Source organism: Pseudophryne corroboree, chromosome 3 (genome assembly GCF_028390025.1).
Source record: "Pseudophryne corroboree isolate aPseCor3 chromosome 3, aPseCor3.hap2, whole genome shotgun sequence".
In the NCBI taxonomy this organism is placed as follows: Eukaryota; Metazoa; Chordata; class Amphibia; order Anura; family Myobatrachidae; genus Pseudophryne; species Pseudophryne corroboree.
In genome coordinates, this window is record NC_086446.1 from 677,983,087 (window position 1) to 678,006,892 (window position 23,806).

Here is a 23,806-nt window from a genome sequence, read left to right on the forward strand (position 1 = left end):
AATTGATGCATGCATAGAATTAACATATACCTATTATAGCATTCTATATCCTATCTGGGGTTGCAAGGCAAATATCCTATGATACATTTGGTCAACAGATATATGTTTGTGCAGTTTTGGTGAATTTGACACCTCACTTATGTGGCAGTAACACATTACCTGAGTTACCTGAGTGACCACATATTCACCTGGTTTCACCAGCATTTCTTCTTATATACTATCTGTTTGGACAATCATAATATACCAGCAGTCAGGGATTTCTCTGTCTGAGAATTCTAGTATCAATTCTCACAAGTCCAATCTTCGATAGATCACCACTTTTTCGTGGACTCTCATTCACGATTCCCGGTACACTGCACCACGTGAGTGGGAATTTCGGATCGGGTCTAACGTGAAAAGCAGATCCACCTATTTACACGATCTTCTATCTATTTCTTCTCTGTCAGTCCTAATTTTCATTATTCATACATAGGTGCACTCTCATTGGTGTTCACACAAAATTCTCTACTACCATACCACGCTGCCAGCGCCCGATCTCGTCTGATCTTGGAAGCTAAACAGCGTTGGGCCAGGTCAGTACCAGGAAGGGAGACCACCTGTGAATACCTGGTGTTGTAGAGTAGGATTTTCCTCACTTATGTGGCAGTAACACCAACAGCAGTATCACCACTTTTTTCTATCCAATAACCTCCAGACCTATCGGTCACGGCACCATCTACTTGAGGTGCCATACCTGCCTCCACCGTTATCATTGTCTTGAATTCAGATAGGTGCATGTCGTCTTTTTTCCTGTACTATACCCAGAGGAGTGACTTCTGATCATTTCTCTAATTTTCTATAAGCCATAAGAGCATAGCTATTAATTTTGTGTCTCGACCACCCTGTGGTTCCATCAATACAGCAAGCCTGTACTGGTCAAGGGGAATGGGGGTATGACCAACTAATGTCTACCACCCTTTCACACACTCTTTACCAATAAGAGACCAGAACATTTTATTTTACCAAGATGCTTTCTATGTTGCATTTTGAAGGATAGATCTCCGGTAACAACCTTTTTTGTAATAAAAGCCAATAAAAGTTATGTTTTAAATATTTCATCTTAATTATTTCATCAAATTTATTTTTTTCTACAAGAGTGCGCCCACACAAGAGCCTTCTTTTCTCTCCCCATTGTATTAGAGGACAGGACCCACTAGCCCTTTGGAGAGACAGAGGGAGAGTTTACCAGCACACACCAAAAACGCTATAATTATATAGGGACAACCTTATATAAGTGTTTTCCCTTATAGCATCTTTTTTATATATTTCTAACGCCAAATTAGTGCCCCCCCTCTCTGTTTTAACCCTGTTTCTGTAGTGCAGTGCAGGGGAGAGCCTGGGAGCCTTCCCTCCAGCCTTTCTGTGAGGGAAAATGGCGCTGTGTGCTGAGGAGATAGGCCCCGCCCCTTTTTCGGCGGCCTCGTCTCCCGCTCTTAACGGATTCTGGCAGGGGTTAAATATCTCCATATAGCCTCCGGAGGCTATATGTGAGGTATTTTTAGCCAAAATAGGTATTCATTTGCCTCCCAGGGCGCCCCCCTCCCAGCGCCCTGCACCCTCAGTGACTGCCGTGTGAAGTGTGCGGAGAGGAAAATGGCGCACAGCTGCAGTGCTGTGCGCTACCTTTAGAAGACTGAGGAGTCTTCTGCCGCCGATTCTGGACCTCTTCTCGTTTCAGCATCTGCAAGGGGGCCGGCGGCGAGGCTCCGGTGACCATCCAGGCTGTACCTGTGATCGTCCCTCTGGAGCTAATGTCCAGTAGCCAAGAAGCCAATCCATCCTGCACGCAGGTGAGTTCACTTCTTCTCCCCTAAGTCCCTCGTTGCAGTGATCCTGTTGCCAGCAGGACTCACTGTAAAATAAAAAACCTAAGCTAAACTTTTCTAAGCAGCTCTTTAGGAGAGCCACCTAGATTGCACCCTTCTCGGCCGGGCACAAAAATCTAACTGGCTTGGAGGAGGGTCATAGGGGGAGGAGCCAGTGCACACCACCTGATCGGAAAGCTTTACTTTTGTGCCCTGTCTCCTGCGGAGCCGCTATTCCCCATGGTCCTTTCAGGAACCCCAGCATCCACTAGGACGATAGAGAAATATGTAACACCTCCTTCATTGCCCTTAACATGTAACGTGTGGCCCTAATGGAAAATACGTTTGCTTCTTCACCGTCGACACTGGAGTCAGTGTCCGTGTCTGTGTCGACCGACTGAGGTAATGGGCGTTTTAAAGCCCCTGACGGTGTTTGAGACGCCTGGACAGGTACTAATTGGTTTGCCGGCCGTCTCATGTCGTCAACCGACCTTGCAGCTTGTTGACATTATCACGTAATTCCCTAAATAAGCCATCCATCCCGGTGTCGACTCCCTAGAGAGTGACATCACCATTACAGGCAATTGCTCCGTCTCCTCACCAACATCGTCCTCATACATGTCGACACACACGTACCGACACACAGCACACACACAGGGAATGCTCTGATAGAGGACAGGACCCCACTAGCCCTTTGGGGAGACAGAGGGAGAGTTTGCCAGCACACACCAAAACGCTATAATTTTACAGGGACAACCTTATATAAGTGTTTTCCCTTATAGCATCTTAATATGTAATAATATCGCCACAAAAATGCCCCCCCTCTCTGTTTTAACCCTGTTTCTGTAGTGCAGTGCAGGGGAGAGCCTGGGAGCCTTCCCACCAGCAGTTCTGTGAGGGAAAATGGCGCTGTGTGCCGAGGAGAATAGGCCCCGCCCCCTTTTCTGACAACCTGGCAGGGGTTAAATACATCCATATAGCCCCAGGGGCTATATGTGTTGTATTTTTAGCCAGCATAGGTACTTTCATTGCTGCCCAGGGCGCCCCCCCAAGCGCCCTGCACCCTCAGTGACCGTTGGTGTGAAGTGTGCGGAGAGCAATGGCGCACAGCTGCAGTGCTGTGCGCTACCTTAAGAAGACTGGGAAGTCTTCAGCCGCCGATTTCTGGACCTCTTCTCTCTTCAGCATCTGCAAGGGGGTCGGCGGCGCGGCTCCGGTGACCCATCCAGGCTGTACCTGTGATCGTCCCTCTGGAGCTAGTGTCCAGTAGCCTAAGAAGCCAATCCATCCTGCACGCAGGTGAGTTCACTCCTTCTCCCCTAAGTCCCTCGATGCAGTGAGCCTGTTGCCAGCAGGACTCACTGAAAATAAAAAACCTAACAAAACTTTTACTCTAAGCAGCTCTTTAGGAGAGCCACCTAGATTGCACCCTTCTCGGCCGGGCACAAAGATCTAACTGAGGCTTGGAGGAGGGTCATAGGGGGAGGAGCCAGTGCACACCACCTGATCCTAAAGCTTTTACTTTTGTGCCCTGTCTCCTGCGGAGCCGCTATTCCCCATGGTCCTGACGGAGTCCCCAGCATCCACTTAGGACGTCAGAGAAATATATATATCACTATATCAAGAATAAATATTGTGATATCTTCTAATGAGGGCCATTTGGTCTTTCTCTGGGTGATTGTTCTGGTGAGAGGGCATTTTCACAGATATTTTATTTTAGTCTAAAACATTGGATAATACCATTAATATAAATGGAGAGTGCTGATGAATTAGAAACAACATCTCCAACTTTCATGAAACTCAGGAATTTATCACCCGAGCCCTCTGGAAATGTACTACATCTGCTCTGGCTATACGTATTTAAGCCACCAGTACACCAAGCACTTTGGATTCTAATTTATTACAAGGAGAAAAGTATGCCTTTAACTTTGAGAATCTTTTAGGGAATAATTTCCCAAACTCCTGCAGAAATCCACTTACACATACTGGGTATGTACTGTAATGTCTGTATATTAATATCGGACTATTAACTGAAAGTTGCAGTGTCATTGTGTAATAACATTTTATTAAACCTTTACTGCAGATATTGGAACAGTCGCTATTAGCTTCTGTATTTAAGGATACTTAAATATTTCTCTAAGCCTAATAAAAGGATTCACAATTAGTAAGACTTATGTTGAATGTATTAATTTAGAATAAAAATACTTTAATTTATATATACCAGACTCAATGAAACATCAGAGAGATACATTTACAATTGACAGTCTGTTCTAAGTAAATGACAAACAGAATCCCTGAAATTCAGAATCCTTCTGCAAGCTACAAGAGAATTAGGGGGGGGGGGGGGGGGGGGGGGCATTGGCTCATGGTACAAACTTTAATATTCAATATATTAGGATTGTCCCTTTCTAAACACTAACCATGTATGGAGGGCAGTTATTTTTTAAACCAAGCAACACAGAGGAGAATCAGACACAAACGGAGAATGAGAAAAAACGACCATCAGGGGAAAAATAAAAAGGGAAAATAAAAATACACATTTAACTTTGAAACAAGAGAACTAGGGCAAACACTGGTGGATGATCATAGTCCCAAATAGGTGTTGATACTCAAAAAGAACTGACAGGATGTTTTCAAAAGAAAACCACTCTCTCCTTGTACAGCCACTGGGATGATCACACCCATGATAATACCAACATGTGAATGGATTCTCAGCACCTGGTACTTTACCTGGCTCACAAGAAAACCCTGTAATGAAGAAACTCCTGGGTGGTTTTCAGAGATCGATGGAACATTTCAGATCCAAAAATATTTCTCACCCACAAATATGAAGTGGAAGTGAACCACTATTTCCGGTAGAGTGATAGACGAGCTCCCACCAGAGGGTAATCTGATGGGCACATTTCCCTTCGTGCAAACTTTAGCTGAGGGATTACACATCTATTTCTTTGTTGAGCAAGCCAGTCATCTATAATGTCCTGCTTGAGGGGGCAGTGAACAGACTATTTAACACCTGAACCTGGAATATGACAGAACCAAAACAAAAATCCCCGCACTTTGGAAGCTTTAGTGACAAGCCAAAGTCTCACAGATGCATCAATCGTTACATAAACAGATTTAAGAATAGTGTAAAATTTTCTATCAGTATTTGAATTTGAACTGTGGTGGGCCTTGGTAATTGTTCTTTAGGAGCGTTCACATCAGGTGACCTTTTCCCTGGTATACATTAGTAAAGTGAAGAGTTTGTAAACTGCATAAACTTGAAACTTTAGTTCAGGTTTACTCCATGCCTCGCAGAACAAAATGCCCAATTCTAGAGAAAGAAAAGAAAAAACTTTTTTTTTCTGTTTAAACAGTACACATTCATTTTCAGGTGACTTCTTGCTATACAAGATGTGCAGTGTCTGCGCCACTATCTCATCTTCTATGAAAATGGGCAAATTTGTTTTCTCCCTGGCTGCCACTAGATGGCGTCCAATGGCGCAATTAAATTGTTGCTCCGTTTGGGCATGCATGCAGTGGCAAGGGGGTAGGGGTCAAACACAAATTAATTGCTTCAGTTGGTAACCATTACATTTGGGGAGCAGCATTGGAAGTGAACAAGCCCGCAGGACGGGTGAAACGCGTTTTCCAGCGTGGACCACGGACATGAGGAGCAGCTTTAGATCCTGTTAATCCCAGACTGACCCAGGGACCTGAGCAGGAACCGGTATATTTTTTACCCAAATAACAGACCTTGTGCAGCAATACCCATGGTACAGATGTAGACATTAGATTTCCCCACTATTCGTATTAACTCCCAAACTCATTTTCAATTGAGGCATGCAGGCATTTGACATTTTCTGGACAGATACCCGATTAGCACAATCAGTTATTTCTTTCAATCAGTATTTCTCTCCAGGAGGCTGTCCAATAGGATTTTCAGTTTCATATCTGCACCCATCTGATTCCATTGTGGGTGACCCAGTGATCTGGGCAGAGACTGGTATTTTCAAGATTGTTTTACCATTTACTTTCCTTCAGCCACCAATGTCTATGGATATTGAATTTGCCTGGTTCTAACAACCCTTTTTCAGACAATTCTGCTTTGATATGCAACGTGTAGTTATGTGTGAGAAATTGGGTCAATAGCACCTATCAGGGCCAGTGTGCCCCCTCTTTGCTTTGTTGTGCTTGAAAGAGGGTGACGGCTTAACATATTTTACACTGCTAATCATTCTGCTGTGTGCATTACAACCTCAATTCTGCACAGTGCTGCCATAATATCATGTGCTGACATCTGATACGTCTTTATTTCACTTACTCTGGTCTTTCTCCCCTCTTTTTGTCCCTCTCTCTTCTTTCTTTTTCTCTCTCGCTTCCCCTACTTTTTCCTTCTCTTTCTGCTTTCCATAATTATATCTGCGGACTCTCATTTATGATCCACGGGGTCAATCCTGTGCCTAACATAGACAGTAGATCCGCTAAAACTCTGGTTCAGAGCTGAATTCTCCCCAAGGTGTACTCTCATTGGTGAGTTGGCCAGATTGGGCCTAAGAAATTACTACCATACCCCACCGACAGAGCCCGATCTCGTCCGATCTTGGAAGCAAAACGGTGGTGGGCTGGGTCAGTATCTGTGAGGGGGACCCTCAGAGAATACCCGGTGTTGTAATTCATGACCTGTCTTGACTTTACACCAACAGCAGGATCACCACTCTTTTCTTTTCTCCTCTTTATAACTTCCTCATCATCTCTTTATAGGTCTATACTGAATATTTTTCTCAAGGTCTTCCTTTCCCTGAGACTTTAAAATTGATAAGTCTTGATACTATCAATTAGGATCTATACTCCTTATAATAGTTCAGTCCATTGACCGTTGCAGGTCTCATTAACACAAGCTGTGCTTGTGCTGGTTGGATGGGATCAAGGTGCAGAGCTCAAGTGTCTGCATCCCCCGATAAGTCTATCAGTATAGACTAACCAGAACATTTCCAAAATTTTCCTATCAATTATTTTTAGTACTCACCCCAGTCCTTCTACTCTGATTAGCCACACCATTTATTATGTGGCACTTCTCAGAGATGTTGGTGGGTGGAGTCATATGTACACATATGGATACCAGTATATCTTTCTGATTAAGTGTGGTTAAATGTGGATATTTTCTTAAATTAATTAGTTAATAAAAGTTATGTTTTAATATCTTCATAATACAAATCAACACAAGAGTGCACCCACACAAGAGTCTACTGCAAACCAATTTTTCCTTCAAGTTTTTCTCTGACTCTGGGTGCACCACCAGGTTCAAATAATAAGAATTTACTCACCGGTAATTCTATTTCTCGTAGTCCGTAGTGGATGCTGGGGACTCCGTAAGGACCATGGGGAATAGACGGGCTCCGCAGGAGACTGGGCACTCTAAAGAAAGATTCAGTACTATCTGGTGTGCACTGGCTCCTCCCTCTATGCCCCTCCTCCAGACCTCAGTTAAGGAAACTGTGCCCGGAAGAGCTGACATTACAAGGAAAGGATTTTGGAATCCAGGGTAAGACTCATACCAGCCACACCAATCACACTGTACAACTTGTGATAAACATACCCAGTTAACAGTATGAACAACAACTGAGCATCCCTCAACCGATGCCACATAAACATAACCCTTTGTTAAGCAATAACTATATACACGTATTGCAGAGAGTCAGCACTTGGGACGGGCGCCCAGCATCCACTACGGACTACGAGAAATAGAATTACCGGTGAGTAAATTCTTATTTTCTCGAACGTTCTAGTGGATGCTGGGGACTCCGTAAGGACCATGGGGATTATACCAAAGCTCCCAAACGGGCGGGAGAGTGCGGATGACTCTGCAGCACCGAATGGGCAAACACAAGGTCCTCCTCAGTCAGGGTATCAAACTTATAGAATTTTGCAAATGTGTTTGAACCCGACCAAGTAGCAGATCGGCAAAGCTGTAATGTCGAGACCCCTCGGGCAGCCGCCCAAGAAGAGCCCACTTTCCTTGTGGAATGGGCTTTCACCGATTTCGGCTGCGGCAATCCCGCCGCAGAATGAGCCTGCTGAACCGCCGCAGAATGAGCCTGCTGAATCGTGTTACAGATCCAGCGAGCAATAGTCTGCTTTGAAGCAGGAGCACCCAGCTTGTTGGATGCATACAGGATAAACAGCGAGTCAGTTTTCCTGACTCCAGCTGTTCTAGATACATAAATCTTCAAAGCCCGGACTACGTCCAGCAACTTGGAGTCCTCCAAGTCACGAGTAGCCGCAGGCACCACAATAGGTTGGTTCAAATTAAAAGATGACACCACCTTTGGCAGAAACTGCGGACGAGTCCGCAATTCTGCCCTGTCCATATGGAAAACCAGATAGGGGCTTTTACACGACAAAGCCGCCAATTCTGATACACGCCTAGCCGAAGCTAAAGCCAACAGCATGACCACTTTCCACGTGAGATACTTTAGGTCCACAGTTTTAAGTGGCTCAAACCAGTGGGATTTCAGGAAATCCAACACCACGTTTAGATCCCAAGGTGCCACTGGTGGCACAAAAGGGGGCTGAATATGCAGCACTCCCTTAACAAACGTCTGAACCTCAGGCAGTGAAGCCAGTTCCTTTTGAAAGAAAATGGATAGGGCCGAAATCTGGACCTTTATGGATCCTAATTTTAGGCCCATAGTCACTCCTGACAGTAGGAAGTGCATGAATCGACCCAGTTGGAATTCCTCTGTAGGGGCCCTTCCTGGCCTCACACCAAGCAACATATTTTCGCCATATACGGTGATGTTTTGCTGTCACATCTTTCCTAGCCTTTATCAGCGTAGGAATAACTTCATCCGGAATGCCCTTTTCCGCTAAGATCCGGCGTTCAACCGCCATGCCGTCAAACGCAGCCACGGTAAGTCTTGGAACAGACAGGGCCCTTGATGTAACAGGTCTTGTCTGAGAGGCAGAGGCCACGGGTCCTCTGTGAGCATTTCTTGCAGTTCCGGGTACAAAGTCCTTCTTGGCCAATCCGAAGCAATGAATATTGTTCTCACTCTTCTTTTTCTTACAATTCTCAGCACCTTGGGTATGAGAGGAAGAGGAGGAAACACATAGACCGACTGGAACACCCATGGTGTTACCAGCGCGTCCACAGCTATCGCCTGAGGGTCCCTTGACCTGGCGCAATATCTTTTTAGCTTTTTGTTGAGGCGGGACGCCATCATGTCCACCTGTGGCAGTTCCCACCGCTGTGCAATGTGCATGAAGACCTCTTGATGAAGTCCCCACTCTCCCGGGTGGAGATCGTGTCTGCTGAGGAAGTCTGCTTCCCAGTTGTCCACTCCCGGAATGAACACCGCTGACAGTGCTTGCACGTGATTCTCTGCCCAACGAAGAATCCTGGTGGCTTCCGCCATCGCCACCCTGCTTCTTGTGCCGCCCTGGCGGTTTACATGAGCCACTGCGGTGATGTTGTCTGACTGAATCAGCACCGGTTGGTTGCGAAGCAGAGGCTCCGCTTGACTTAGGGCATTGTATATGGCCCTTAGTTCCAGGATATTTATGTGCAGACAAGCCTCCCGACTTGACCACAACCCTTGGAAGTTTCTTCCCTGAGTGACTGCCCCCCATCCTCGGAGGCTCGCATCCGTGGTGACCAGGACCCATTCCTGTATGCCGAACCTGCGGCCCTCGAGAAGGTGAGCACTCTGCAGCCACCACAGAAGAGACACCCTGGCCCTCGGGGACAGGGTGATCAGCCGATGCATCTGAAGATGCGATCCGGACCACTTGTCCAACAGATCCCACTGAAAGATCCTGCCGAAGGGAATGGCTTCGTATGAGGCCACCATCTTTCCCAGGACTCGCGTGCAGTGATGCACCGACACCTGTTTTGGTTTTAGGAGGTCTCTGACCAGAGTCACGAGCTCCTGAGCCTTCTCCGCCGGGAGAAACACCTTCTTCTGGTCTGTGTCCAGAATCATGCCCAGGAAGGGAAGACGCGTCGTAGGAATCAGCTGCGACTTTGGAATATTCAGAATTCAGCCGTGCTGTTGCAACACTTCCTGAGAGTGTGCTACGATGACCAGCAACTGCTCCCTGGACCTCGCCTTTATGAGGAGATCGTCCAAGTATGGGATAATTGTGACTCCATGCTTTCTCAGGAGCACCATCATTTCCGCCACTACCTTGGTAAATATTCTTGGTGCCGTGGAGAGCCCAAACGGCAACGTCTGGAATTGGTAATGACAGTCCTGTACCACAAATCTGAGGTACTCCTGATGAGGTGGATAAATGGGGACATGCACGTTAGCATCCTTGATGTCCAGAGACACCATAAAATCCCCCTCTTCCAGGCTTGCAATGACCGCTCTGAGCGATTCCATTTTGAACTTGAATGTCCTCAGATAAATGTTCAGGGATTTTAAATTCAAGATGGGTCTGACCGAACCGTCCGGTTTCGGTACTACAAAGTGGAATAGTACATAGTGGAATAGTAACCCCTTCCCTGTTGAAGGAGAGGAACCTTTACCACCACCTGCTGGAGGTATAGCTTGTGAATTGCTGCCAGCACCACCTCCCTTTCCCTGGGAGAAGCTGGCAAGGCCGATTTTAAGTAACGGTGAGGGGGCGTCACCTCGAATTCCAGCTTGTATCCCTGAGACACAACTTGTATAGCCCAAGGATCCACCTGTGAGCGAACCCACTGGTGGCTGAAATGTCGGAGACGCGCCCCCACAGCACCTGGCTCCGCCTGTGGAGCCCCAGCATCATGCGGTGGATTTAGTGGAAGCTGGGGAGGACTTTTGTTCCTAGGAATTATCTGCGTGGTGCAGCCTTTTTCCTTTACCCCTGCCTCTGGCAAGAAAAGATGCACCTCTGACTTTCTTGCTCTTTTGCGAACTAAAGGACTGCATTTGGTAATATGGTGCTTTCTTAAGCTATGGAGGGACATAAGGCAAGAAATTTGACTTCCCAGCCGTAGCTGTGGAAACTAGGTCGGAGAGACCGTCCCCAAATAACTCCTCACCCTTATAAGGTAAAACCTCCATGTGTTTTTAGAGTCGGCATCCCCTGTCCATTGCCGAGTCCATAAGACCCTTCTGGCAGAAATGGACATTGCGTTTACTCTAGAGCCCAGCAGGCAAATGTCCCTCTGGGCATCCCGCATATATAGGACCGCGTCCTTGATATGTGCCAGGGTCATCAGAACAGAGTCCCTGTCCAGGGTATCTAACTCCTCAGACAGAGTATCCGTCCATGCCGCTACCGCACTACACATCCAAGCTGAAGCAATTGCTGGCCTCAGCAGTGTACCAGAATGTGTGTAAACAGACTTCAGGATAGCTTCCTGCTTTCTATCCGCAGGATCCTTTAGGGCGGCCGTATCCTGAGACGGCAGGGCCACCTTTTTAGACAAGCGCGTCAATGCTTTGTCTACCCTGGGTGAGGATTCCCAGCGTAACCTGTCCGTTGGCGGGAAAGGATACGCCATCAGTAATCTTTTGGAAATCACTTGCTTCCTATCAGGGGAATCCCATGCTTTTTCACATAATTCATTCAATTCATGTGACGGGGGAAAAGACACTTCTTGCTTTTTCTCCCCATACATATAAATCCTCTTGTCAGGGACAGGATTTTCCTCAGAAATGTGTAATACATCCTTCATTGCCACAATCATGTAGCGGATAGCCTTAGTCATTTTAGGCTGCAACTTTGCATCATCGTCGTCGACACTGGAATCAGATTCCGTGTCGACATCTGTGTCAACTAACTGGGATATTGGGCGATTTTGAGACCCTGACGGCCTCTGCGCTGTGGGAGCAGGCATGGGTTGAGACCCCAACTGTCCCAAGGCTACAGCTTTATCCAATCTGTTATGTAAGGAGCTAACATTATCATTTAACACCTTCCACATATCCATCCAATCCGGTGTCGGCCCCGTCGGGGGCGACACCACATCGGGTTGCACTTGTTCTGCCTCCACGTATCCTTCCTCATCAAACATGTCGACACAGGCGTACCGACACCGCACACATACAGGGAATGCTCTGACTGAGGACAGGACCCCACAAAGGCTTTTGGGGAGACAGAGAGAGAGTATGCCAGCACACACCCCAGCACTATATAACCCAGGAATTACACAGTACTTTAGTGTTTACCCGGTAGCTGTTGTTACACACACACTATATATATATATATATATATATATATATATATATATATATATATATATATATATATATATATATATATATATATATATATATATTTATCCAAAGAGAATACAGGCACTCACCACTTTCTTAATTGATGAAAGAATTTATTACCACTCACAGGTATGTCTCACATAGAGACGGTCAACAGCATGTCAGCAGATTATGTCGACGTTTCGGCTCCATCTGAGCCTTTTTCAAGACAGGTAAAATCACAACAGGTACATACCCAGCAGCCCATGACACACACCAAACCCCGGATCACTTATATAGCAGAGGCACACCACAGACCCCGCCCATCAATCATCCAACAGGAAGTGGCTACAATATTCGTGTTGCAGTGTCTAATACTATTGAACAAAAATGCCCATCCACTGTGTCATACCAACAACAAGGTATGATACCAAAAAACGTAAATACAGCAATTATACACTACAAAAGCGGCTAATCGCAGCTAATTGCCGTGATGCCGGAAGTAGCGTGCGTTCCATTGCCAATGGAACGCACACGTGACACCAGGAAGTTGTTCTCAAACCCGGAAGCGGTATGCGTTCCATTATCGTGGAGCGCAACTGCGTGACCGGAACTACGATGCTGCATACGACGGCTGCCAGCCGTTGCTAAGCAGCCGGGTGTAAGCACACTGTCACCTGCTATAATAGCACCTATGTGTTAACAAAATAAGAATAGAGGCAGCATTGGGCTCATAAATCGAGGTGTTCGATGCATAGAATATGCATATGTACTACATATTGGTCCCGGGTAGATAATACATTACAATAGTACAAATAGATGTGTTTATTCAATGCACATAAAAAAACTTAGCATTTATATCATAATATCCAACTATTCATTCAGATAGAATATTACCATAACCATATTCTGTAGTAGATCGTTATGGTCACCTGATGTTATCTGGATGACCCACCCTTGCTCCCTATGAATAGTGTCTTTTGTCTTTTACAAATATCCTTTATGTTGGTGACCACCCCGGATCGCTGTTGTGACAGAGGTTACATCACGGGCTCTTAATGTACTTCATTATGTCCTGGGAGATATACAGCCATATTCTTTACCATACATGTATCCCATTTTCTCCTGGCTATTGTGATAGATCTCTATTCATAGGGAGCAAGGGTGGGTCATCCAGATAACATCAGGTGACCATAACGATCTACTACAGAATATGGTTATGGTAATATTCTATCTGAATGAATAGTTGGATATTATGATATAAATGCTAAGTTTTTTTATGTGCATTGAATAAACATCTATTTGTACTATTGTAATGTATTATCTACCCAGGACCAATATGTAGTACATATGCATATTCTATGCATCTAACACCTCGATTTATGAGCCCAATGCTGCCTCTATTCTTATTTTGTTAACACATAGGTGCTATTATAGCAGGTGACAGTGTGCTTACACCCGGCTGCTTCGCAACGGCTGGCAGCCGTCGTATGCAGCATCGTAGTTCCGGTCAAGTGGTTGCGCTCCACGATAATGGAACGCATACCGCTTCCGGGTTTGAGAACAACTTCCTGGTGTCACGTGTGCGTTCCATTGGCAATGGAACGCACGCTACTTCCGGCATCACGGCAATTAGCAGCGATTAGCCGCTTTTGTAGTGTATAATTGCTGTATTTACGTTTTTTGGTATCATACCTTGTTGTTGGTATGACACAGTGGATGGGCATTTTTGTTCAATAGTATTAGACACTGCAACACGAATATTGTAGCCACTTCCTGTTGGATGATTGATGGGCGGGGTCTGTGGTGTGCCTCTGCTATATAAGTGATCCGGGGTTTGGTGTGTGTCATGGGCTGCTGGGTATGTACCTGTTGTGATTTTACCTGTCTTGAAAAAGGCTCAGATGGAGCCGAAACGTCGACATAATCTGCTGACATGCTGTTGACCGTCTCTATGTGAGACATACCTGTGAGTGGTAATAAATTCTTTCATCAATTAAGAAAGTGGTGAGTGCCTGTATTCTCTTTGGATATATTTTGGACTTCTTTGGAGCCCTTTATGGAGCACCACCCATGTTGTAGACTGCAGCAGTGAGTGTGGACACAATATATATCTGCGCCTAAATTTATGTGCCCCCCCCTCTCTTTTTTACCCTCTAATGCACCTGTATACTGCAGGGGAGAGCCTGGGGAGCGTCCTTCCAGCGGAGCTGTGAAGAGAAAATGGCGCTGGTGTGCTGAGGAAGAAGGCCCCGCCCCCTCAGCGGCGGGCTTCTGTCCCGCGTCTTATGTGTAAAAATGGCGGGGGCTCGCACATATATACAGTGCCTGACTGTATATATGTGTACTTTTGCCATCAGGTATCTTAATTGCTGCCCAGGGCGCCCCCCCCTGCGCCCTGCACCCTACAGTGACCGGAGTGTGCGGGTGTGCTGTGGGAGCAATGGCGCACAGCTGCAGTGCTGTGCGCTACCTTTAGTGAAGACAGGAGTCTTCTGCCGCCGATTTCAATGTCTTCATGCTTCTGTACTTCTGGCTCTGCGAGGGGGACGGCGGCGCGGCTCCGGGAACGGACGATCAAGGTTAGGTTCCTGTGTTCGATCCCTCAGGAGCTAACTTCACGAAAGTCTGAACCTCAGGAAGGGCGGACAATTCTTTTTGAAAGAAAATAGATAAAGGCAAAATCTGCACTTTGATGGAACCCAATTTCAGGCCTGCATCCACTCCTGCCTGCAAAAAAATGGAGGAAACGACCCAAGTGAAATTCCTCCGCAGGAGCTGTTTTGGTTTCACACCACGACACATATTTTCTCCAAAAACGGTGATAATGTTTTGCCATGACCTCCTTTCTAGCCTTAAGGAGAGTGGGGATGACTTCCCCACGAATACCTTTACGAGCTAGGATTTCGCGTTCAACCTCCACGCCGTCAAACGTAGCCGTTGTAAGTCCGGGAACACGCATGGCCCCTGCAGTAACAGGTCCTCTCAGAGGAAGCAGCCAAGGATCTTCTTTGAGCAATTCCTGAATTGTACCACAATTATTTAAATCAGTGGCAGCCCCCACCCACCCACCCATCAGTGACTTCACACTGGAAGCAATCCCTGCTAATCACAGCCAGACAGGCAGTCGTTCCAGGGGGAGGTTTTTTTTTGTCCCCCTGGGCCTGCCATAGTAGAGAGCCACTCCCCTAGTATTACAGCAGTCTAGTCTGACTTCTAGGAGTGGCAGCCGATGCAGTCCCTAGAAGCCAGCCTGTTCATTACCAGAGCTGGACTTAAGGGCCCCATACACTACCGCGACATGTCCGTCTGACATGTCGCAGGTGATCACCCCCGGCATACGATGTATCTTGGGCGATCCCAGCCATGCCTGCGGGGTCGGAGCAGACTGAATGCGCAGCACATTTAATCTGGAGGATCCGATCTGATGATCACAGGAACACGCATTGGATCGGATACGCCTCCAAAATGCCCGATTTCATCCGCTCTATCGGGCCGAATGCCCGAAATCGGGCATTATCGTCCTAGTGTATGGGGCCCTTTATGCTCCGCCTCCTGGTTACGTCATTCAGCAATCACAGGGAGGGCAGGGAGCTGGGACTCAGGCGGAGATCGGCCAGACAGGTAAGGAGTCGCTGCTGATATACATTACCGCCCATGATACTTACTGTATACAGTACATGCTACTCCTAGATATATTCAGACATGATTGCATAGCTTACAACTGATATGCAGGAGGTATTCAACTTCGCATAAAAAATATTAACACAAGTGCAGTTTCTGTGCTACTATAAACCGCACATATCACTTTTTTCAGCAGTCTGGACACACAAAAAAAAAAAACTCTTAAAATATAATTAGAGACCAAAATAAAAGGATGAACAGTGCTAATAAATGATAAATACAGATATAATGCAATATTATTAACCCAATATAATATTAAATCGTATATGAGCAATACAATCATAAAACATTACAACATGAAAGTTTCTAGATATGGCTTGGTATAAAAATGTAATAATTTAATATTTAGCTGCAGATAAATTGTACAAGTTCAGCATAAAAATCAAAAAATAAGATTTTACTTACCGATAAATCTATTTCTCGGAGTCCGTAGTGGATGCTGGGGTTCCTGAAAGGACCATGGGGAATAGCGGCTCCGCAGGAGACAGGGCACAAAAAGTAAAGCTTTTCCGATCAGGTGGTGTGCACTGGCTCCTCCCCCTATGACCCTCCTCCAGACTCCAGTTAGGTACTGTGCCCGGACGAGCGTACACAATAAGGGAGGATTTTGAATCCCGGGTAAGACTCATACCAGCCACACCAATCACACCGTACAACTTGTGATCTAAACCCAGTTAACAGTATGATAACAGCGGAGCCTCTGAAAGATGGCTTCCTTCAACAATAACCCGAATTAGTTAACAATAACTATGTACAATTTATGCAGATAATCCGCACTTGGGATGGGCGCCCAGCATCCACTACGGACTCCGAGAAATAGATTTATCGGTAAGTAAAATCTTATTTTCTCTATCGTCCTAGTGGATGCTGGGGTTCCTGAAAGGACCATGGGGATTATACCAAAGCTCCCAAACGGGCGGGAGAGTGCGGATGACTCTGCAGCACCGAATGAGAGAACTCCAGGTCCTCCTTAGCCAGAGTATCAAATTTGTAAAATTTTACAAACGTGTTCTCCCCTGACCACGTAGCTGCTCGGCAAAGTTGTAATGCCGAGACCCCTCGGGCAGCCGCCCAAGATGAGCCCACCTTCCTTGTGGAGTGGGCCTTTACAGATTTAGGCTGTGGCAAGCCTGCCACAGAATGTGCAAGTTGGATTGTGCTACAGATCCAACGAGCAATCGTCTGCTTAGACGCAGGAGCACCCATCTTGTTGGGTGCATACAATATAAACAACGAGTCAGATTTTCTGACTCCAGCTGTCCTTGCAATATATATTTTTAATGCTCTGACAACGTCCAGTAACTTGGAGTCCTCCAAGTCACTTGTAGCCGCAGGCACTACAATAGGCTGGTTCAGATGAAATGCTGACACCACCTTAGGGAGAAAATGCGGACGAGTCCGCAGTTCTGCCCTGTCCGAATGGAAAATCAGATATGGGCTTTTGTAAGATAAAGCTGCCAATTCTGACACTCTCCTGGCAGAAGCCAGGGCTAGAAGCATGGTCACTTTCCATGTGAGATATTTCAAATCCACCTTTTTTAGTGGTTCAAACCAATGAGATTTTAGGAAGTCCAAAACCACATTTAGATCCCACGGTGCCACTGGAGGCACCACAGGAGGCTGTATATGCAGCACTCCCTTAACAAAGGTCTGGACTTCAGGGACTGAAGCCAATTCTTTTTGAAAGAAAATCGACAGGGCCGAAATTTGAACCTTAATAGATCCCAATTTGAGACCCATTGACAATCCTGATTGCAGGAAATGTAGGAATCGACCCAGTTGAAATTCCTCCGTCGGAGCACTCCGATCTTCGCACCACGCAACATATTTTCGCCAAATTCGGTGATAATGTTGCACAGTTACTTCCTTCCTTGCTTTAATCAAAGTAGGAATGACTTCTTCCGGCATGCCTCTTTCCTTTAGGATCCGGCGTTCAACCGCCATGCCGTCAAACGCAGCCGCGGTAAGTCTTGAAACAGACAGGGACCCTGCTGAAGCAAGTCCCTCCTTAGAGGTAGAGGCCACGGATCTTCCGTGATCATCTCTTGAAGTTCCGGGTACCAAGTCCTCCTTGGCCAATCCGGAACCACTAGTATCGTTCTTACGCCTCTTTGCCGTATAATTCTCAATACTTTTGGTATGAGAGGCAGAGGAGGAAACACATACACCGACTGGTACACCCAAGGCGTTACCAGCGCGTCCACAGCTATTGCCTGCGGATCTCTTGACCTGGCGCAATACCTGTCCAGTTTTTTGTTGAGGCGAGACGCCATCATGTCCACCATTGGTCTTTCCCAACGGGTTACCAGCATGTGGAAGACTTCTGGATGAAGTCCCCACTCTCCCGGGTGAAGATCGTGTCTGCTGAGGAAGTCTGCTTCCCAGTTGTCCACTCCCGGGATGAACACTGCTGACAGTGCTATCACATGATTCTCTGCCCAGCGAAGAATCCTTGCAGCTTCTGCCATTGCCCTCCTGCTTCTTGTGCCGCCCTGTCTGTTCACATGGGCGACTGCCGTGATGTTGTCCGACTGGATCAATACCGGTTTTCCCTGAAGCAGAGGTTCTGCCTGGTTTAGAGCATTGTATATTGCTCTTAGTTCCAGAATGTTTATGTGAAGAGACGTTTCCAGGCTCGTCCATACTCCCTGGAAGTTTCTTCCTTGTGTGACTGCTCCCCAGCCTCTCAGGCTGGCGTCCGTGGTCACCAGGATCCAATCCTGTATGCCGAATCTGCGGCCCTCCAATAGATGAGCACTCTGCAACCACCACAGAAGAGACACCCTTGTCCTTGGAGACAGGGTTATCCGTAGGTGCATCTGAAGATGCGACCCTGACCATTTGTCCAACAGATCCCTTTGGAAAATTCTTGCGTGGAATCTGCCGAATGGAATCGCTTCGTAAGAAGCCACCATTTTTCCCAGGACTCTTGTGCATTGATGTACAGACACCTTTCCTGGTTTTAGGAGGTTCCTGACAAGCTCGGATAACTCCTTGGCTTTTTCCTCCGGGAGAAAAACCTTTTTCTGAACCGTGTCCAGAATCATCCCTAGGAACAGCAGACGAGTTGTCGGCATTAACTGGGATTTTGGAATATTCAGAATCCACCCGTGCTGTTTTAGCACTTCTTGAGACAGTGCTAATCCCATCTCTAGCTGTTCTCTGGACCTCGCCCTTATTAGGAGATCGTCCAAGTATGGGATAATTAATACGCCTTTTCTTCGAAGAAGAATCATCATCTCGGCCATTACCTTTGTAAAGATCCGAGGTGCCGTGGACAATCCGAACGGCAGCGTCTGAAACTGATAGTGACAGTTTTGTACAACGAACCTGAGGTACCCCTGGTGTGAGGGGTAAATTGGAACGTGGAGATACGCATCCTTGATGTCCAAGGATACCATAAAGTCCCCCTCTTCCAGGTTCGCTATCACTGCTCTGAGTGACTCCATTTTGAACTTGAACTTCTTTATGTACAGGTTCAAGGACTTCAGATTTAGAATAGGCCTTACCGAGCCATCCGGCTTCGGTACCACAAAAAGAGTGGAATAATACCCCTTCCCTTGTTGCAGAAGAGGTACCTTGACTATCACCTGCTGAGAGTACAGCTTGTGAATGGCTTCCAACACCGTCTCCCTTTCGGAGGGGGACGTTGGTAAAGCAGACCTCAGGAAACGGCGAGGTGGATCTGTCTCTAATTCCAACCTGTATCCCTGAGATATTATCTGCAGGATCCAGGGATCTACTTGCGAGTGAGCCCACTGTGCGCTGTAATTTTTGAGACGACCGCCCACCGTCCCCGAGTCCGCTTGAGAAGCCCCAGCGTCATGCTGAGGCTTTTGTAGAAGCCGGGGAGGGCTTCTGATCCTGGGAAGGAGCTGCGTGTTGCTGTCTCTTCCCTCGACCTTTGCCTCGTGGCAAATATGAATAGCCCTTTGCTCTCTTATTTTTAAAGGAACGAAAGGGCTGCGGTTGAAAAGTCGGTGCCTTTTTCTGTTGGGGAGTGACTTGAGGTAGAAAGGTGGATTTCCCGGCTGTAGCCGTGGCCACCAAATCTGATAGACCGACTCCAAATAACTCCTCCCCCTTATACGGCAAAACTTCCATATGCCGTTTTGAATCCGCATCGCCTGTCCACTGTCGCGTCCATAAAGCTCTTCTGGCCGAAATGGACATAGCACTTACCCGTGATGCCAGTGTGCATATATCCCTCTGTGCATCACGCATATAAAGAAATGCATCCTTTATTTGTTCTAACGACAGTAAAATATTGTCCCTGTCCAGGGTATCAATATTTTCAATCAGGGATTCTGACCAAACTACCCCCGCACTGCCCATCCAGGCAGTTGCTACAGCTGGTCGTAGTATAACACCTGCATGTGTGTATATACTTTTTTGGATATTTTCCATCCTCCTATCTGATGGATCTTTAAGTGCGGCCGTCTCAGGAGAGGGTAACGCCACTTGTTTAGATAAGCGTGTTAGCGCCTTGTCCACCCTAGGAGGTGTTTCCCAGCGCTCCCTAACCTCTGGCGGGAAAGGGTATAATGCCAATAATTTCTTTGAAATTATCAGCTTTTTATCAGGGGCAACCCACGCTTCATTACACACGTCATTTAGTTCTTCTGATTCAGGAAAAACTATAGGTAGTTTTTTCATACCCCACATAATACCCTGTTTAGTGGTACCTGTAGTATCAGCTAAATGTAACGCCTCCTTCATTGCCAAAATCATATAACGTGTGGCCCTACTGGAAAATACGGTTGATTCGTCACCGTCACCACTGGAGTCATCGCCTGTGTCTGGGTCTGTGTCGACCGACTGAGGCAAAGGGCGTTTCACAGCCCCTGACGGTGTTTGAGTCGCCTGGACAGGCACTAATTGATTGTCCGGCCGTCTCATGTCGTCAAACGACTGCTTTAGCGTGTTGACACTATCCCGTAGTTCCATAAATAAAGGCATCCATTCTGGTGTCGACCCCCTAGGAGGTGACATCCCCATATTTGGCAATTGCTCCGCCTCCACACCAATATCGTCCTCATACATGTCGACACACACGTACCGACACACAGCAGACACACAGGGAATGCTCCTAATGAAGACAGGACCCACTAGCCCTTTGGGGAGACAGAGGGAGAGTTTGCCAGCACACACCAAAAGCGCTATATATATATCAGGGATAGCCTTATAATAAGTGCTCCCCTATAGCTGCTTTGTTATATAAAAATATCGCCATAAATTTGCCCCCCCTCTCTGTTTTACCCTGTTTCTGTAGTGCAGTGCAGGGGAGAGACCTGGGAGCCGTCCTGACCAGCGGAGCTGTGAGAGGAAATGGCGCCGTGTGCTGAGGAGATAGGCCCCGCCCCTTTTCCGGCGGGCTCGTCTCCCGCTATTTTGAGAAATCAGGCAGGGGTTAAATATCTCCATATAGCCTCTAGGGCTATATGTGAGGTATTTTTAGCCTTTATAGGTACTCATTTTGCCTCCCAGGGCGCCCCCCTCCCAGCGCCCTGCACCCTCAGTGACTGCCGTGTGAAGTGTGCTGAGAGGAAAATGGCGCACAGCTGCAGTGCTGTGCGCTACCTTTAGAAGACTGCAGGAGTCTTCAGCCGCCGATTCTGGACCTCTTCTGTCTTCAGCATCTGCAAGGGGGCCGGCGGCGCGGCTCCGGTGACCATCCAGGCTGTACCTGTGATCGTCCCTCTGGAGCTTGATGTCCAGTAGCCAAGAAGCCAATCCATCCTGCACGCAGGTGAGTTGACTCCTTCTCCCCTCAGTCCCTCGCTGCAGTGATCCTGTTGCCAGCAGGAATCACTGTAACATAAAAAACCTAGCTAAACTTTCTCTAAGCAGCTCTTTAGGAGAGCCACCTAGATTGCACCCTTCTCGGCCGGGCACAAAAATCTAACTGGAGTCTGGAGGAGGGTCATAGGGGGAGGAGCCAGTGCACACCACCTGATCGGAAAAGCTTTACTTTTTGTGCCCTGTCTCCTGCGGAGCCGCTATTCCCCATGGTCCTTTCAGGAACCCCAGCATCCACTAGGACGATAGAGAAAATTATTATTACTCATGAAGTAGGTGGTTTAGGGCCCGTAAAAGGCAGTCTGTGGCAGTCCACAAGATAATTTCTGGAAATATTACCGAGCAATGGTGTGTGATATTACCAGGCTGCGGAGATACTCATAGGGTAGCGTCTAAATTCTCTTTGTGCAGAGGACCTTTCCCATAACCCCCTGGGTCCATGTCACAATCTATTTGGAATAGAAAAGTGTGGCGAGTGAAGCGAGACACCGAGCCCGCGAGTGTCCATTGCTGCATAGAAAAAAAAAAAATACCCCAAACAACCGGAGAACGAAGAAAACATTTAGGAGATGTAAGGGCGGAAGTTCTCTCATGCCCTCTCGTTTTCTCACGACCAGGTCCTTTGCACGAAGGCAACACAGACACAACCATACTCATGGGGGGGGGGGGTCACTTGTTTGAAAAGTGGGCTTGGTGGCTGTTTTTTCCTGTCTATTAGACCCCCCCCCCCCTTCCCCTCCCCCAAAGTGGTCTTCTTTAAGCAAAGAGGTATTTGCAGCAATTAGGCAATGGACGGTGAGAGTTGGTACAGCACAGTCCAAGGTGCTGGTCAGGATGCAGGATGCAAAAGGTCCAAAGTGTATCCAGAGGGTTCAACAGGGTACTAGCGTGCCCACAACTTCTTCAGAAGCATGTAGTGTACCCCAATAGTGTGATCATCCTTACCTAGGACTGATTAGAGACAGGAAACAACTGCTGCTCATTCTCATTCTATTAACCAAGCCATATCTAAAATTCTATATATTGTCACAATTATAAATCATTCAGTTGCTTGATAAAAGATTGTAAATAAAATGTCATATACATTTCAGACTCAAAAGCTGCTACTAGTCACCACATCGCATGATGTAAACATCAGTCATGTGACACAACAGGCCAATCTGCTAGTGGGATCAAGAAACAGTACATAAAAACCTCAATGTTATAAACATTCCATCAGGAGTTTAAGTTGAATTTGGGTATAACAGTTAAAATATCATCATAGTGGTCAAACAGTGGTACATTTCCCCCACACGTGCTATTGCGCACATTAATATAATAATAGTGACATTGTTTTATTGAGACCAGGAAATAGCAAAGACAAAAAAAACATTTGGTATCATAATTAACATAAAATGCTTACCTGGCTTGCAAGATGGTTTGAAAAAGTCTGTTATTTGCAGGTTTCTTTAAAAAAAAAATAAAAAAAAATTAATTTAGAAAACTGTACCACTATAGCTTTTAATGCAGTATTATATGCTTACCGTTAAGCATGCTCTACTTGTTTTTCTTATACAGCAGAACACTTGTCCAAATTAGTACTATGGGTAGTTTTGATAGTTTGTTAACTAATAATTTGACACTTAAACTATGGGGGATGTCAAATTACCGCAGGTAATGATATCGCCCGCAGATATCCTATTAGCCCCGATAAGACGGCACGAGAGGCTTGCGTCACCTGTCTCAGCTCCGGCACCTGGAGAAGGGGGGATGGATTTTGGTCACGAGGCTGAGTGCCGGCTACTGGGCGCCCGCCCTGCCATCCCCGGTTGCTGCGACAGGCTTGGGGCACTGACAGGCGAAACAAAATGCCCCATAAGTGACGGCTTTTCGTGTCTGCATCAACAAAAACACACAGGTTTCAATTAACCTGTTTTTGCATGAAAAATTATATTTATGGTAAGAACTTAACGTTGTTAAATCTCTTTCTGCGAGGTACACTGGGCTCCACAGGGAATGACATTGGGGGGTGTAGAGTAGGATCTTGATCAGAGGCACCAACAGGCTCAAAGCTTTGACCTTCTTCCCAGAATGCATAGCGCCGCCTCTTCTATAACCCCGCCTCCGTGCACAGGAGCTCCGTTTTTGTTAACCAATCCAATGCAGTAGCAGGTAAAAGAGACATCGACCGTTAGTAGCCACATACACCACATTCTCACGACAGGAGAAAGTGTCAGCGGCTAATGCCATACCAACCCAAAGAAGCCAAGTGCTTAGGGTGGGCGCCCTGTGGAGCCCAGTGTACCTCGCAGAAAGAGATTTAACAACGGT

At 46.7% G+C, this 23,806-nt stretch overlaps 1 protein-coding gene, 1 non-coding gene and 1 pseudogene across 3 annotated transcripts in view; 2 read left to right on the forward strand and 1 right to left on the reverse strand.

Annotated features, from left to right (window-relative positions):
- The window catches only part of SLF2 (SMC5-SMC6 complex localization factor 2), a 317,833-nt gene that overhangs the window by 285,908 nt on the left and 8,119 nt on the right, over window positions 1-23,806 (reverse strand). For both annotated transcript variants that reach the window (XM_063961913.1, XM_063961915.1), the window contains exon 2: window positions 22,899-22,942. In XM_063961913.1, coding sequence (XP_063817983.1) covers window positions 22,899-22,942 — 44 coding nt within the window. The remainder of the gene's footprint in view (window positions 1-22,898; window positions 22,943-23,806) is intronic.
- On the forward strand, window positions 503-621 carry LOC134884460 (5S ribosomal RNA). The gene has a single exon (XR_010168607.1). It is a non-coding gene; the product is annotated as a 5S ribosomal RNA (ribosomal RNA).
- Window positions 6,383-6,501, forward strand: LOC134898314 (5S ribosomal RNA; annotated as a pseudogene).